Source organism: Chiloscyllium plagiosum, unplaced genomic scaffold (genome assembly GCF_037043375.1).
Source record: "Chiloscyllium plagiosum isolate Xiang-an unplaced genomic scaffold, Cpla_swu_hap1 HiC_scaffold_3, whole genome shotgun sequence".
NCBI lineage: Eukaryota > Metazoa > Chordata > Chondrichthyes > Orectolobiformes > Hemiscylliidae > Chiloscyllium > Chiloscyllium plagiosum.
The window spans coordinates 151,501,713-151,518,257 of NW_028270141.1; the positions used below are offsets into that span (position 1 = coordinate 151,501,713).

Here is a 16,545-nt window from a genome sequence, read left to right on the forward strand (position 1 = left end):
TTTCTTAACCAAACCCTCAATTTCTTTAGTCATCCAGCATTCCCTGCCTTTCCTTTCATCCTAACAGGAATACAGAGGAACTTCTGTTATCCGAATACCAATTATCCAAAAATCTGATTATCTGAAGGAGATCTCCAGGTCCCGATAGAACATTACATCAAAGATGTGTTTCCAACAGTCATCGTGTCTTTTGTTTATAGTGATTAAACAGGCACCATCTGCAAATGATTGACCTGCCGCCCTCTCTGTCTCCCCACACTTTCCCTGGAGTTCTACAGAGGGGTGCACCATAAACACTCCCCCTTCCCCAGATAATCTCTCCAACCTGTCAAAACATTGTCTGTGGCTGTGTGTGTGTGTGTGCTATTTGGAGACTTACCCCACAAAGGCAGCTGCAGCAGTCTTATTTTGGTGTCCAGTCTGGCTGCCCCAGAGAGGGGGCGGGGACAGTGCTGGGAGGAGGGTGGTGTTGGATGGGGGCGCGGGGTCTCATGCACTATGTCCTGCTGCAGTCTCCTGAACGGGGAGCAGACTTTTAAAAACTTCGAGCCCCAGAGGAAAGGCATTTAATCGATTAACCGAATAATCGATTATCTGAATGAAATAGTGACCGCCCATCTCGTTCGGATAATCGAAGTTCTCCTGTACGCTGTCTCTGGACTCATGTTATCTCATTTCTGAAGGCTTCTCGTTTTTCAACCATCCTTTTACTTGTGAACATCTGTCCCCAATCAGCTTTTGAAAGTTCTCGCCTAATACAGTCAAAATTAGCCTTCCTTCAATTTCGCACTTCAACTTTTAGATCTGGTCTATCCTTTTCCATCACTATTTTAAATCTAATAGAATTATGGTCCCTGGTCCCAAAGTGCCCCCCCCACTGACCCCTCAGTCACCTGCCCTGCCTTATTTCCCAACTGTAGGTCACGTTTTGTCGTAGGTACATGTACATGCTGAATCAGAACATTTCCTTGTACACTCCTCTCCATCTAAACCCTTAACACTATGGCAGTCTCAGTCTATGTTTGGAAAGTTGAAATCCCCTACCATAACCACCCCATTATTCTTACAGATAGCTGAGATCTCCTTACAAATTTTGTTTCTCAATTTCCTGCTGGCTATTAGGAGGTCATAATACAATCCCAATAAGGTGATCATCCCTTTCACAATTCCACCCAAATAACTTCCCTGGATGTATTTCCGGGAATATCCTCCCAAAGTATAGCTATAATGCTATCCCTTACCAAAAGCACCACCTCACCTTGCCTCCCTTTCTAACCTTCCTATAGCATTTGTATTCTGGATCATTAAGCTGCCAGTCCTATCCATCCCTGGGCTACATTTCTGTAATTGCTATGATATCTCAGTCCCATGTACCTAACCATGCCCTGAGCTCATCTGCGTTCCCTGTTAGACCCCTTGCATTGAAATAAATGCAGTTTATTTAATCAGTCCTGCTTTGTTCCTGACTGTTTGTTTGACTCGCTTCTTTTCTCAACTGTACCAGTCTCAGATTGAAATCTTTCCTCAGTCTCTCCCTGGGTCCCATCCCCACCCACCCCCCCCCCCCCCCCCCCCCCTTAATATACTGGCAGGGAGATTTGCGAGAGCTGCTCAGAAGGATTTGAAACCAAAAGAGAAAATGCTGGAAAATTTCAGCAAGTCTGGCAGCATTTGTAAGGAGAGAAAAGAGCTGACGTTTCGAGTCCAACTGACCCTTTGTCAGAAGGATTTGAACTGGAAGGGGGGGGGGGGGAAGGGGGAAGGCAGAAACTGCGCAGATTTTTCTGCTGTCAGTTAGCAGTGAGAGTTTCTTTCTCTCTCTCCCTTCTCGACCATGTGCTTGCTCTCTTTGTTTGTCTGTCTCCCTTTTAAAAGTGCTGTTGTTTTGACTTTTTTTTTCTCCAAAGTTCAAAAACAATTGCAACAGCATGTAAAACAGTAATTCCTGCTCCTGGGATTCGAGGAAATCACCTCCAACACCTCAAAGGAGCAGACTGTTACAGTCAGAAATTTTTCCCATCCTCCATCTTGGATTACCCACAATCCTTTTTGAATTAGAAAAGGCTAATCAACAACATATTGGAATATGTCTCTCAGTCCTGCTAATGTAATCTGGAATGAGACAATAATTTTTGTAAGAGGTACTACATTTTACAAAAGAAAATGTATGTCTGCATGTGAGTAGACCAGGAATCTTGGAGCTCAAATTGCTGTTTACTTTATCTTCACATCAGACATGGTAAAAATGAGAATTTTGCAGCAGTTTGTTCTTCGGCTGGTTGGATTCAAATTCAGGGTTAAGAAACAAAGTCCAAATCGTGTCTGTGTGTTCTATCACTGCCTCACATTTTTAACTAGTCAATATTTTTAACACTGGAGCATTCAAGAGGTGTAATGTAATATTGAGCTTATACTTATTCCATTTAGTCATGCTGCTGTGATATTTATCAGATGTAGATCCGAAGACATTGTCCTCGGCTGAGACATATGCCTTGCTTTTCTTTTACAGGTGCTGCTATTTTCTTTGAATTCAAACATTATAAACCTAAAAAGAGATTTACGAGCACAAAATGTTTTGCTTTTATGGAAATGGATGAAATAAAAGCTGGACACATAGTTATAGAACTGTAAGTATTGAAACATTTTTAAAAACTTTATATTTCTCTCTGTTGTCTTTTTACAATTAAATATCGGAAGATATCCAGAGTAAGTTCATAACCTCCATTTTGTACCTTAAAATATCAGGACAGGTGAAAAAAGTAGTCATGATAAATGGGATACTTACCTTTATTAGCCAAAGTTAAAAATCAAAAACACCAGGTTATAGTTAATTGAAAAATACCTTGATTGTCGAATCTTTCATCTGTTCGAATACCATGATAGTTTCACTTCTTTCATGTGTAAATCACACAACCTTTTTTTTAAAACGTTGCATTCTCAGTTTAACTGTAACAATTGGTGTTAGCTAGACAACATTTTGAAGGTGTTAGTTCCCTGTGTTCTCTGTCTGTGCCATGATGTTTAGATTGATTCTAATCTAAACATCACCACTGAAGTGTTCCCCAACTGGGAGGGAACACTCCTGTCTGTTGACTGTTGTGCTGTGCCCGTTCATCCATTGCCATAGCCAACTGGGAGGGAACACTTCAGTAGTCCAGGACATTCGACCTCAGACCTCCAAGGCGGACTTCGGGACAGGCAGCAGCAAAAAGTGGCCGAGCAGAGGCTGATAACAACGTTCCATACCCATAGGGAGGGCCTCAACCGGGACCTTGGGTTCATGTCACACTACAGGCGACCACCATTGCACTATACGCACGCGCACACGCACGCACACACACACATGTGCACACACCCTTACAGACACACTCTCTCATGCATCCTCTCAGAGACTTAGACCACTCTACGCTCATGCACACACACATACACACACTCTCTCACTCCCAACCCCCCCCACCCCACCCACCCACACACACACACACACACACTTAAGACACTCTACACTCTAACTAGACACACATATACACTCTCTCATACTCTCAACCTCCAACCCAGGCACAGACCCACATGTGCGCACACACATCTTGTGGGGTGAATTTGTACTTGCAGAGTTACATTGTAGTTTGCTCAAAAACTGCATGAATTCATGTAAAACTCCATTATCTCACTTTTTAGATTAGAATCAATCTAAACATCATGGCATAGATCGAAAACACAGGGGGCCAACACCTTCAACATGTTGTCTAGCTAACACCATTTGTTAGTTAAACTGAGAATGCAACATGTTTTTAAAAAAAAGGTTTTGTGATTTACACATGAAAGAAGTGAAACTATCATGGTATTCGAACAGATGAAAGACTCAACAATCAAGGTATTTTTCAATGTATAATTTCAGTTACATCACACTGTAAACTTTTGCTATAAATTCTGTGCCTTACAATTGCATCCTCCACTATCATCTGATGCAGGAGCGGCACTCCAAAAGCTAGTGCTTCCAATTAAACCTGTTGGACTATAACCTGGTGTTGTGATTTTTAACTTTGTACACCCCAGTCCAACACCGACATCTCCAAATCATGTTTATTAGCCAAGACATTGAGTTTAAGGGAGTTTTTGTTTGAGTGATACAAAATCTAGAGTATTGTGTACAGTTCTGGAATCCACATTCTAGTAGGGATGTGATAGCATTGAAGAAGGTGCAGAGATTTACCAAGCTGGAGAGTTTTAGTTATGGAGAGAGACTGGGGTTGTTTTACTCCAAACAGAGAAGATTAAGAGGCGACATAATTGAGATGTATGAAATAATTGAAGGGTATAAACAGGACAGACCAGAAGAAACTTTTCCCCTTGATAGAGGGATCCAAGACGAGGGGTGTAAATGGAAGGCAAGGAGTAGAAGGTTAAAGAGATGTGATGAAAAGCTTTTCCACCCAGTGGGTGGTCGAGACAGAAATCCCCAATATTTAATGCGTATTTAGAAGTGCAGTTGTGATGCAAGGCTGTGGGCCAAACGATGAAAAATTGGTTGAGAATAGTTAGGTTGCTGCTTTTGACTGGCACAGATACAACAGACTGAATGGCCTTTCTCTGTGATGTTGCTCTCTATAACTGTATTATATTGGCCAGCCTCCCAACTTGAACTAGCCCTGAAAAATGAATGCAGCTGCTGCACATCCTTCATTTTAATTGCTTAATCATTGGTGGATTTCAGCTGTCCAGACCATGGTATTCCCTCCTGCAACCTGTTCATCCCTCTACCTCCCTTTTTGGAAACGATCTAAAAGCTACTTCCTCACTGATCTTTGATCATGCTTGTTCTCAACTGGCTCAGTGACAAATTTTGATCATGCTTTATTTACTATGTAATGGATGCAAATTGTTGGTTAACACCCTTATTTTTTACCTGTAAAGTTCAGTTCCATAGCAACTTCAATGTAGAATCTCACAATTCACATTTAGCATAGAGCATTTGGTACTTTGAGGGCAAGCTTTTTTGTCTGAAAAACTTGGATTAAACTTTGTATTCCAGTTTTTTTTAAATAGGAATTATAGAACTGTAGTAATGCCCACTTAACATGAGCCAGTCTAATTACAACACTGATGTCACGAGGGTACACTTGTGCATTTTTTAAAAAGAAATCCGAACTAAATGGCACAAGACCATTCATTCCACTCTGTGCCAGCACTTTCAAAGACCATTCCAATTGGTGTCACTCCCTATAGTCCTATAAATTACTTCTTTTTGAGTATATATTCAATTTTGAAAGTTAGTACCAAATCTACTGCTACCTTAGTTGAAGTAGGTGCATTCCAGTTAGCAATCTGTGAAGTAAAATAAAATGCTTTTTTCACTCCAGAAATTTTTCTGGTTTACCAGTTATCTTAAACATGTCCTTTAGTAATTGACCTTCCTTAGGTACCTATTTCTTCCCACATCAAACACCTGTACCCTGTTTGGAGCCTCCCTTTCAAGTCCTTAACCATGTTGCTTTCCTAATCAATGCCCATCTTTGTATCCTTCCAATCAACTTTCATTTCAGGACTATGAACAGATCAGATCCTTGTTAAAATTACAAATCAGTCTTTGTGATAGATAAAAGCATTGCTTTTTCAACATATAGTCAGCTGTTGAAGGCTGAAGATATCCTCCTCCTCTATTGTCCAGGTAGATGGAACTATTATAGCCACAGAATTACCTATCCGCCCCAAAAGTATTCTGGTTCTCTTGTATTTTTCAGCCATATGCTACTTCCTCATTGGTACCTTCTGAAAATAGTGGTTCCACATTTGTGCCAATTTTAACACCAGTTCTCTCACGATCAGTACCATCTCCTTGGAGCACTGCACTATGTACAAAGAACAATACAGCCCAGGAGCAGGTCCTTCAGCCCTCCAAGCACATGCCAGCACATTTTGCCCTTCCATACTAAAACTTCCCATCCTATTCATGTATTTGTCCAGGTATTTCTTGAATGCTGATATTGGCTGATTCCACGACCACCTCTGGCAGCACGTTCCAGGCAGTCACCACCATTTTATGTGGAACACTTGTCTTACACATCTCAAACATTCACACCCAAACCTGTATCCCCTAGTAATTGTCCCCTCTACCCTGGAAAAAAGCCTCAGACTTTCCACTCTATTCATGCCATTCACAGCCTTCTGAAATTCTATTAGATTGCCCCTTGACTTTTTGCGTTGCAGGGAAAACACACCCAGTCTTTTTCACAGCTACAATCCCCCATACTAGGTAACATTCTAGTAAACCTCTTCTGTACCCTCTCCAAAACATCCGCATCCTGTAAGTGTGGTGATCAGAATTGTACATGACATTCCAAGTGTGGCCTAACTGAAGTTCTATAAAGCTGCAGCATAAATTATCTATCTTTGGAAGGGGCACTGAGTACAATGAAGGCAAGGTTGCCATAGGCCTTTTTTACTACCTTATCTACCTGCACTGCCACCTTCAGTGATCTGTGGACCTAGATCCCTCTGCATATCAAGACCGCTAAAGGTTGTGCCATTCATTGTATTATTTCTACCTGTTCTTGACCTTCCAAAATGTATCACCTCTCATTTGTCCTGATTAAACTCCATCGCCATTTTTCTGCTCATGCCTCTAACTGATCTATCCTGCTGTATCCTCTGACAATCCTCCTATCAGCAACTGCACCAATCTTTGTATTGTCTGCAAACTTACTGATTGGACCAGCTATATTTTCCTCTCAATTATTTGCATCGACCATGAGCAGCCGAGGCACCAGCACCGATCCCTGTGGAACACCACCAGACACAATCCTCCATTCTGAAAAGCATCCTTCCACCGCTACTGTGTCCTCGAAGCTAGCTCACCCTGATATCATGTAACTTTATCTTGTATACCAGTCTGAAATGAAGGACCTTGTCATGAAATGAAGGACCTTGTCAAAGGCGATACTGAAGTCCATGTTGACAATATCAACTGCTCTAAATGTAGGTTTGCTCACTGAGCTGCAAGGTTCATTTCCAGACGTTTCATTACCCTACTAGGTAACATCTTCAGTGGGCCTCAGGCGCAGCAATGCTGAAAATTCCTGCTTTCTAGAGTCAGAGATGTACAGCACGGAAACAGATCCTTCAGTCCAATCCGTCCACGCAAACCACATATCCCAACCCAATCTAGTCCCACCTGCCACCCGCCAAACCCTTCCTATTCATATACCAATCCAAATGCCTTTTAAATGTTGCTATTGTACTCGCCTCCAATTCCTCTGGCAGCTCATTCCATACACTTAACTCCCTCTGCATGAAAAAGTTGCCCCTTTTATATCTTTCTCCTCTCACCCTAAACCTATGCCCTCTACTCCTGTACTCCATACTCTGGCCAATAAAAGAAAGCATACCAAATGCCTTCTGGACTCCCCCACCCCAGGGAAAGGACCTTGTCTATTTTGTAAACCTCTATCAGGTCACCCCTCAGCCTCCGACGCTCCAGGGAGAATAGTCCCAGCTTGTTCAGTGTCTCCCTATAGCTCAAATCCTCCAACCCTGGCAACATCCTTGGAAATCTTTTCTGAACCCTTTCAAGTTTCACATCATCTTTCCAATAGGAAGACCAGAATTGCACGCAATATTCCAACAGTGGCCTAACCAATGTCTGGTACAGCCGCAACATGATGTCCCAACTCCTGTACTCGATTCTCTGACCAATAAAGGAAAGCATACCAAACACCACCTTCACTATCCTATCTACCTGTGACTCTACTTTCAAGGAGCTATGAACCTGCACTCCAAGGTCTCTTTGTTCAGCAACACTCCCTGGGACCTTACCATTAAGTGTATAAGTCCTGCTAAGATTTGCTTTCCCAAATGCAGCACCTCACATTTATCTGAATTAAACTCTATCTGCCACTTCTCGGCCCATTGGCCCATCTGGTCAGGACCCTGTTGTAATCGGAGGTAACCTCCTTCGCTATCCACTACACCTCCAATTTTGGTGTCATCTGCAAACCTACTAACTGTACCTTTTATGCTCGCATCCAAATCATTTATGTAAATGACAAAAAGTAGAGGACCCAGCACCGATCCTTGTGGCACTCCACTGGTCACAGGCCTCCAGTCTGAAAAACAACCCTCCACCACCACCCTCTGTCTTCTACCTTTGAGCCAGTTCTGTATCCAAATGGCTAGTCCTTCTTGTATTCCATGAGATCCAAACTTGCTATCCAGTCTCCCATGGGGAATCTTGTCGAACACCTTACTGAAGTCCATATAGATCACATCCAACGCTCTGCCCTCATCAATCCTTTTTTGTTACTTCCTCAAAAAACTCAATCAAGTTTGTGAGACATGATTTCCCACGCACAAAGCCATGTTGACTATCTCAAATCAGTCCTTGCCTTTCCAAATACATGTACATCCTGTCCCTCAGGATTCCCTCCAACAACTTGCCCACCACAGATGTCAGGCTCACTGGTCTATAGTTCCCTGGCTTGTCCTTACCACCCTTAAACAGTGGCACCACGTTAGCCAACCTCCATTCCTCTGGCACCTCACCTGTGACTAGCGATGATACAAATATTTCAGCAAGAGGCCCAGCAATCACTTCTCTAGCTTTCCAGAGTTCTAGGGTATACCTGATCAGGTCCTGGGGATTTCTCCACATTTATGCATTTCAAGACATCCAGCACTTCCTCCTCTGTAATATGGACATTTTGCAAGGTGTCACCATCTATTTCGCTACTTTCTATATCTTCCATATCCGTTTAGTATCTCCCCCATTTTCTGTGGCTCCACACAAAGGCCACCTTGCTGATCTTTGAGGGGCCCTATTCTGTCCCTAATTATCCTTTTGTTTTTCATGTATTTGTAAAGACCCTTTGGATTCTCCTTAACTCTGTTTGCCAAAGCTATTTCATGTCCCCTTTTTGCCCTCCTGATTTCCTCCTTCAGTATACTCCTACTGCCTTTATACTCTTTTAAGGATTCACTCGATCTATCCTGTCTATTCCTTAAATATGTTTCCTTCTTTTTCTTAACCAACCCCTCAATTTCTTTAGTCAATACTCAGACCCTTGGCATCATAGCAGCCCACAAACGCACCAACTCACTAAAACAGCAGCTAATGAACTTGAAATACCCTATACAGACAACAAGCAAAACTCATGTCAATTACAAAATACCTTGCAAGGACTGTAACAAACATGCAGAAAACTAGCCACCAGGATACATGAACACCAACCAGCCACAAAGACATGACCCTCTCTCACTAGTATCCTCATATACAGATGAGAAAGGACACCACTTCGTCTGAGACAACACATCCATCCTAGGACAAACCAAACAAAGACAATTACGAGAATTCCTTGAAGCATGGCATTCCGACCGCAACTCTATCAACAAACACATCGGGTTAGACCCCATCTACCACCGAGAAAAGGAAGTGACTTCACAGGAAATGACATCACCAACCCAAACATATAAACAGAAAGCAGGAATTTTTAGCAATGCTTCGCCTGAGGTCCACTGAAGAGGTTACCTGGTTGGGTAATGAAACGTCTGGAAATTAACCTTGCAGCTCAACGAGCAAACCTACATCCAAAACTTCAACCTGAGCTACAAATCTTCTCAAAACTTACTAATATCAACTGCTTTTCTTTCAGTCATAATCACCTCCTCTAAAAACACAATCAAGTTAGTGAGGCATGACCTCCCCTTGCACAAAACTATGCTGCCTGTCATAAAACATTAGGAGCAGAAATAAAGCCATTCAGCATATTCACCATTCAATCATGGCTAATAAGTTTTTCAACCTCACTTCTGCTTTCTTCCTGTAACCTTTGTTAAAGGGATCGATCAGGAATCTGTCTTAAATATACTCACCGACCTTGCCTCCACAGCCTTCTGTGGCAATGAATTCCATAGATTCACTACTCTTCAGCCAGAGAGAGTCTTCCCTTTACTCTAAGGCTTTGGCCTGGTGCCTTGTCTCCCCGAAGGGAAACTTCATCCCAACATCCACTGCATCCAGGCTTTTCAGTATTTTCTAAGTTTCAATTAGATCTCCCCTCACCATTTTAAAACTCTATGCCTCTATCCTTCCTACCAAGGTACATGACCTCTCACTTTCCCACATTGCATTCCATTTGCCACTTTTTTGCCCATTCTCCTAACCCATCGAAACCCTTCTGCAGCCTCCCCACTTCCTTATACTACCTGTCACTTCTCCTATCTTTGTATTGTTTGCAAACCCAATCAGTTTCTTTATCTAGCTCATTAATGTGTAAAGTTGTGATCCTAACACTGAACACTGCTTTCCACTGGCTGTGATCCTGAGAAGAACCCTTTTATCCCCACTACTTGCTTTCTGCCGACTGTCATTCTTCTATCCTTGCTCCTAACATTTAGGGCTCTTCTCTTACTCAGCAGTCTTCTGGAAATCCGAGTTGATAACCATCCATAGGCTCTCCTTTCTCTAACCTACTTGTTACCTCCTAATTCTAACAGATTTGTCAGGTCTGACCTCCCCGTAGTGACTTTGCCCTGTTTTACCATGTACTTCCAAGTATTCAGAACTTTGTCGTTCAGTCAACTCCAAAATCTTAACGACTGAGGTCAGGCAAACTTGCCTGCAATTTCCCATCACTTCCTTCTTAAATGAGGGAGTGACATTAGTAGTTTTCCAGTTCTCTATTACTAATAAGTCAATTTCCTTAATGTGTATAGATCTTATCCCTGAGAATCTTTTCCTGGAATGTCAGTTACCATTAAACAATAGAACATCATTGGCTATGCTCCAGCAATTTATTCTCTTGCCTCACTCAATATTCTGGACTAAATCATATCAGGACCCAGAGATTTACCTATCTTAATCCTTTTTAAGACACACAGCTCTTCCTTTTTAGTAGCAACATATGAAATTTGACACTTCATTGATCATCCTCCACTAATTCCTTTCTTTTTTAGATTAGATTACATTACAGTGTGGAAACAGGCCCTTCGGCCCAACAAGTCCACACCGATCCGCCGAAGCACAACCCACCCATACCCCTGACCTAACATTACAGGCAATTTATTATGGCCAATTCACCTGACTCTGCACATCTTTGGACTGTGGGAGGAAACCGGAGCACCCGGAGGAAACCCACGCAGACACGGGGAGAACGTGCAAACTCCACACAGTCAGTCGCCTGAGGCGGGAATTGAACCGGGTCTCTGGCACTGTGAGGCAGCAGTGCTAACCACTGTGCCACCGTGCCGCCTTTGGTGAATACTAACCCAAAGGATCTGTTTAGGATTTTGTCTCACTCATCGCATTGCATTTATGAAAAAAGGAAAAAGTCAGCCAGCTGAAGACTGAAGTTTGTGTCTTTGGTTCTGACTACAAACTTGTATCTGTTACCTTGAATTTTTCAGGATATCAGATTCTAACCACACATCTACAACATCAACGTCCCTACTTTCACTTTCTAACACAAAAGATAGAACAGGAAAAGGACCTTTTGGCCCACCATGTCTGTGCTGACACTGAGGCCATTCTAAACTTATCTACCTGCACAAGGTGCATGTCCCTCTATCCTCTGCCTGTTCATGTATCTATCTAAATGCTTCAAGCGTGGCTATCATCTCAGCTTCCACCAGCTCCCGTGCCAACACATTCCAGACACCTTACCACCCTCTGTTTAAAAAACTTGTCTTGTTTAAAACATCTCCTTTTAAATTTTCCCCCTTTTCACCTTAAATCCTTTTCCACCCTGGGAAAAAGATTGACTCTCCATTTTATATGCTCCTATAAGTCATCCCCTCAGTCTTTTGATGCTGTCGTGAAAACAATCCAAGTTTGTCCAGACGGTCCTTATATATAATAAAACTCCACACCAGGCATTGTTATGGTACACCATTTTTTAAACGCTCTCCAAAGCCGCCTGTTGCGTGGTGACCTGAACTGCACACATCACTTGACTTCAAACTACTAATTATTTACTGCTGAGATCCTCATATCCACTCTCAATTTAGCACTTCCAATGTTCTGTTGGCCAGCTTCCCAAAAAAAACCCTGGACGTAACAAGTATGCAATTCAGCTCCGTGTCTGTTTTACCATTTAGAGATCATGGCAGATCTGATAATCCCAAACTCCACTTTCCTTCCTTTTTTCCCATAGCCCTTGTATTCCTGGCCAATTATCCAAGGCTGAGATGGATATTATATCCTCAGCTGTCCTCTATGGAGAGATTATGCCCTATGGTCCTAGACACTCACAGGGGAAACAATGCTTCCACATCTACCCTGTCAGGTCCCTGAAGAATCTTGTTTCACCAAGTACACGCCCTATCTATTTGACTGCTCCTCATGAGACAATTGCTCCATACCTAGGATTAGCTGAGTAAAGCTATTTTGGACTGCCTCCAATGCCAGAATATCTTGCTTTAGATAAAAGGCCCAAAACTGTTCAGTATTCCACCTGTGGTGTGACTAGTGCCTTGTATAGTATTAGTGACCATCTTGCATCCTGACTAACTTAGTCATCTAACACCAGTTTCACCCACAACACTAAAAACATTTGATATGCGATGAAAGATGCAAAGGCATTTTACAGTACTTTATCAACAAAATGATGCCATAGGAGATGTTTGGTCAGATGATCAAATAGTTGCTAAAAGAGGCAAGTTTTACAGTGCTTTAAAGAAGCAAAGAGGTTAAGGCAAAGTATTTCCAAAATTAGGCTTAAGCAAAAGTTGCTCCACATTAAAATCCAAATTTTTTCCTCTACTCAATCTTACTGCTTCAGTTTTAATCAGTTTTTCAGTTCCTTTCACTGTTGCAGGCTCCCTGAGAGATCTCTGCTTTTCCAAATCTCTTGGAGAATGTGATTTTCTAATTTTCTTGCATTGGTGCCTGTTCTTTATGGTCTTGGCCCTAAATTCTGATTTTCTTCCCCACACTCTTTCCTCTAAGAGGTCGCTTAAAGCTTAGCTGCTTTGGTCAAGCTTTTGGTCATGTTTCTTCTGTGATTATTGATAATGTAACAATTTGCATTCTGTCTCTACCACTTTCCCCAGTCTGACATCACTACAGAGATATTAAAGATTTCTTACTATTTCTTATTTGTGTTTAGATACAAAAAGCCAACAGACTTCAAGAGAAAAAAGTTGCATTTGCTGACCAAGAAACCACTGTATCTTCACCTCCATCAAACATTGCACAAGGAGTGATTGTGCTGTAGTACATGAACAAATATTGTGGTAAATGTGTATGTATACAACAGAACTAGCACTGTGTAGCACATTTAGGAAACAGTACTTGCAATAAAAACACTGCATCATTGTTAACTGTTCCATGAAGACATCTAAAGTCCAAGCTGCTGCAATTCAGGAAAATATTTCAAGCTGATAAGTCATTTTTATATCATTTCTATAAACTAAATGGTAATTCTGCCAACATTCCAGGATTAATCAGTGTGCTGAAGTATGAAAAAATGCCTACACTACCTGTGGTAGCTAATACAGCATGTGTTAACTTATTTAAATTGTTAGAACTGCTGAAATCTTTTTGGCTACCTTTGCTATGCTGCTTTAAGGCAGCAGCTTTCTGTTAATGATTACACAAAGTGAGAAAGGGAACAATCAAGTCCACAAATGAAGTATCTTATTTTGACGTACAAGTGAATGATGAATGTTATGTAGTGGTACTTTCAGTAGACCCTTCTTGCTGTTTGGATCAAAAGTCACTCCAGTGCTTATGCTAGAAATGTATCTGAAGTACCAGTGGTGTGTTTGGTCAAACAATATTCTTATCATTGCACTACATCTGCATGTAGCAGTGTTCAGCATTGTCTCCCAACAATTTGTGAAATTTATCATGTATAGAAAGAGGGAAATAACTCCTTTGACTCATTGTGCTAACCTGTATATGCAGTAGCCCTTACCAACAGTGACTTACATGTAATAAAGAGAATGGGGCAAGAATAGTACTGAGGAATGTTCATTAACAACCCAGTAATTTTAATCTTTATTAATAAATTTTCTCAATAGTAAAATAAGTTACATCTGGCCTTAATTATATACCATATTCCTGTTTGCTTTTCCTTAATAGAAATCAGGGACTGGCTGAGACAAAGGGATGATTGTGAAATATGAATTACAAATGCATTGCCATGACTACATCAATCAGGCAGCTCTCTGATCAGTTGATATTTCCACAGGAAAAAAAATCCCCCCAACCATTTTAAAATAAAGGCCTCAAAACACTGGTCACAGATTAGCAGAAGATTTATACCACTACATGAGACACAGGCACCCTAATATTGCACAATTAATTCCTTTGATTGGCAGAGTGGCTACCTTGCAACAAACAGAATTCATGAAGTTTAAGTCTGTAACCAGCAGTTCTTTTTTGACATTCTCCACAAAATTTGTATTTTCCAAAACTGGAACTCCCAAGAGTTACCAAGCTGAAGAATTATACATCACTGACTACATTTGACCCGGTCACCCAAGGATGACAACCACTCATGTGGAAAGATGGCATTCTTCAGAAATTATCTTTTAAACATGTCCTAATCAGATCATTGCTAGTGACATTATTCCTTACAATGGCAATGGAATACTTTTGACATATTACAGAGTACAACTGCCTGCGATGAGCGATCAGTCAAGTTGAAAGCCTGGCCTCAATGCTTATATAAAATCATGAGCGGTTGTCTGGTTCAGGTGGATATTCTCTGCTGCCAGGGGGCGGTGTTGGACCAGGAGGAAGGCTCCTTGGTCCATGGGGATATTCCCTGGCACCAGGTGGGAAGTCTCTCAGAGCATGAGGTGGTGGTGGCGGCAGCAAAGGCCCAGGAAGAAAAGGTCTGTGACCTGGTGGAGGAAATGGGCCTGGAGGGAGGAACGGGCCTGGAGGGTAGTCTCTGAGAGCAGGAACACGCACTGCAAAACAAGAAAAAGCAGGAGTCAGACAGGCAAAAGGTAACAAAAGGGAAGTTAAAAAGATCCTCAATTTAAACCACAACAGGTGGTGTTTCAAATACATTACTCCTACCTAAATGGGTTGGCGCGAGTGGGACTGGTCCATATGGGCCTCTGGATGATGGTGGTAGTCCAGGTCGAGGTCCAAGGACAGGTATTCGACCCATTGGTGAATTCATAATAGGTGTTCCAGGAAAAGATGGTGTTGCCTGAACAGCAGTAGCATTTGCCTGTCGTTTTGGATGGTGGGAGAGGAGAGAGAAGAAAAGATTACTAATTCCTTCAACCACAGGCTCTTATCACTATCATGTGCTCTGGAAGCTGCATGGTCATGTAGCTTGTGGAAAACGTGCACACAACATTGAAATCTATATATTAATTAACTTTAGAGAGCACAAGGACATCCAAGCAAATGACCTGCACAAGATTTTAATCGAGTCATAGCCAAGAAGCAGCTACATAGAAGCTTTCAGAGGCCACCCAACACAATCCATATGACAGGAGTTGAGAACAATAAGCCTGGAGGATTCTGAGTACTCCAAGATGGAGGACGGGAAAAATTTCTGGCTTTAACAAGCTGTTCCTTTGAAGTGATTTCCTCGAATTCCAGGAGCAGGAATTACTTTTATATACTGTTGCAATTGTTTTGGAACTTTAGAGAGAAAAAAGTCAAAACAGCAGCACTTTTAAAAGGGAGACAGAGAAAGAAACCCACACTGCTAACTGACAGCAATGAATCTGTGCAGTTACTGCCTTTGCTGTTGAACTCATGTATCACTGGACATCAGAGTGTGTTTAGGAAAACTTAAATAGCGAAATTCGCAACTGATCTTGAAGGAACCTGTTTGGGAGAGGTCACAACACAGAAACAGATATGGAAATAGTTTTAAGTATAGCCTGGCTGTAAATCTTCATTAATGAGTAGAGTGGGTTCCTTCTTGACCATATGTTTTTATTGGGATCCTGATTAAATTTTAAAAATATAATCCATAAGTATTAAGTTAGCCTGGAGCAGTAAGACGGTGCTATTTTCTGGGACTGCAGAATGGAAGAAGCAAAAATGGCCCTTAGTAGAGTGATATGCTCCTCTTGTCAGATGTGGGAATTTTAGGAGATTTTAGTGTTTCTGAGGATTACATCTGCAATAAATGCCATTGGTTGCAAATCCTATCAGATCGAATGGATCGGTTGGAGAGACACAGTTAGAGAGGCAATGAGGAATTTACAAGAGCAAGGGGGTGTGATGAATGGCAGTTATAGGAAGGGAGAAAAACTGAAGATTAGTCACATAGATGGCTTTGTGCGTGGGAAATCATGTCTCACAAACTTGATTGAGATTTTTGAAGTAGTAACAAACAGGATTGATGAGAGCAGAGCGCTGGATGTGACTTATATGGACTTCAATAAGGCACTCAACAAGGGTCCCCACTGGAGACTGGTTAGCAAGATTAGATCTCATGGAATACAGGGGGAACTAGGCATTTGAACTGGCTCGAAGGTAGAAGACAGAAGGTGGTGGTGGAGAGTTGTTTCTCAGACTGGAGGCCTGTGACCAGTGGAATGCCACAAGGATCGGTGCTGGGTCCATTACTTTTCATC

General features: G+C 41.8%; 2 protein-coding genes across 4 annotated transcripts in view; one reads left to right on the forward strand and one right to left on the reverse strand.

The window, feature by feature from the left end:
• aida (axin interactor, dorsalization associated) overlaps window positions 1–14,018 on the forward strand; it is a 101,187-nt gene extending 87,169 nt beyond the window's left edge. For both annotated transcript variants that reach the window (XM_043687334.2, XM_043687335.2), the window contains 2 exons: window positions 2,510–2,627; window positions 13,095–14,018. In XM_043687334.2, the coding sequence (XP_043543269.1) occupies window positions 2,510–2,627; window positions 13,095–13,191 (215 nt within the window). In that variant the 3' untranslated portion in view covers window positions 13,192–14,018. The remainder of the gene's footprint in view (window positions 1–2,509; window positions 2,628–13,094) is intronic.
• mia3 (MIA SH3 domain ER export factor 3) overlaps window positions 13,948–16,545 on the reverse strand; it is a 104,869-nt gene continuing 102,271 nt past the window's right edge. For both annotated transcript variants that reach the window (XM_043687327.2, XM_043687326.2), the window contains 2 exons: window positions 15,020–15,176; window positions 13,948–14,907 (listed from right to left, as the gene is read on the reverse strand). In XM_043687327.2, the coding sequence (XP_043543262.2) occupies window positions 14,666–14,907; window positions 15,020–15,176 (399 nt within the window). In that variant the 3' untranslated portion in view covers window positions 13,948–14,665. The remainder of the gene's footprint in view (window positions 14,908–15,019; window positions 15,177–16,545) is intronic.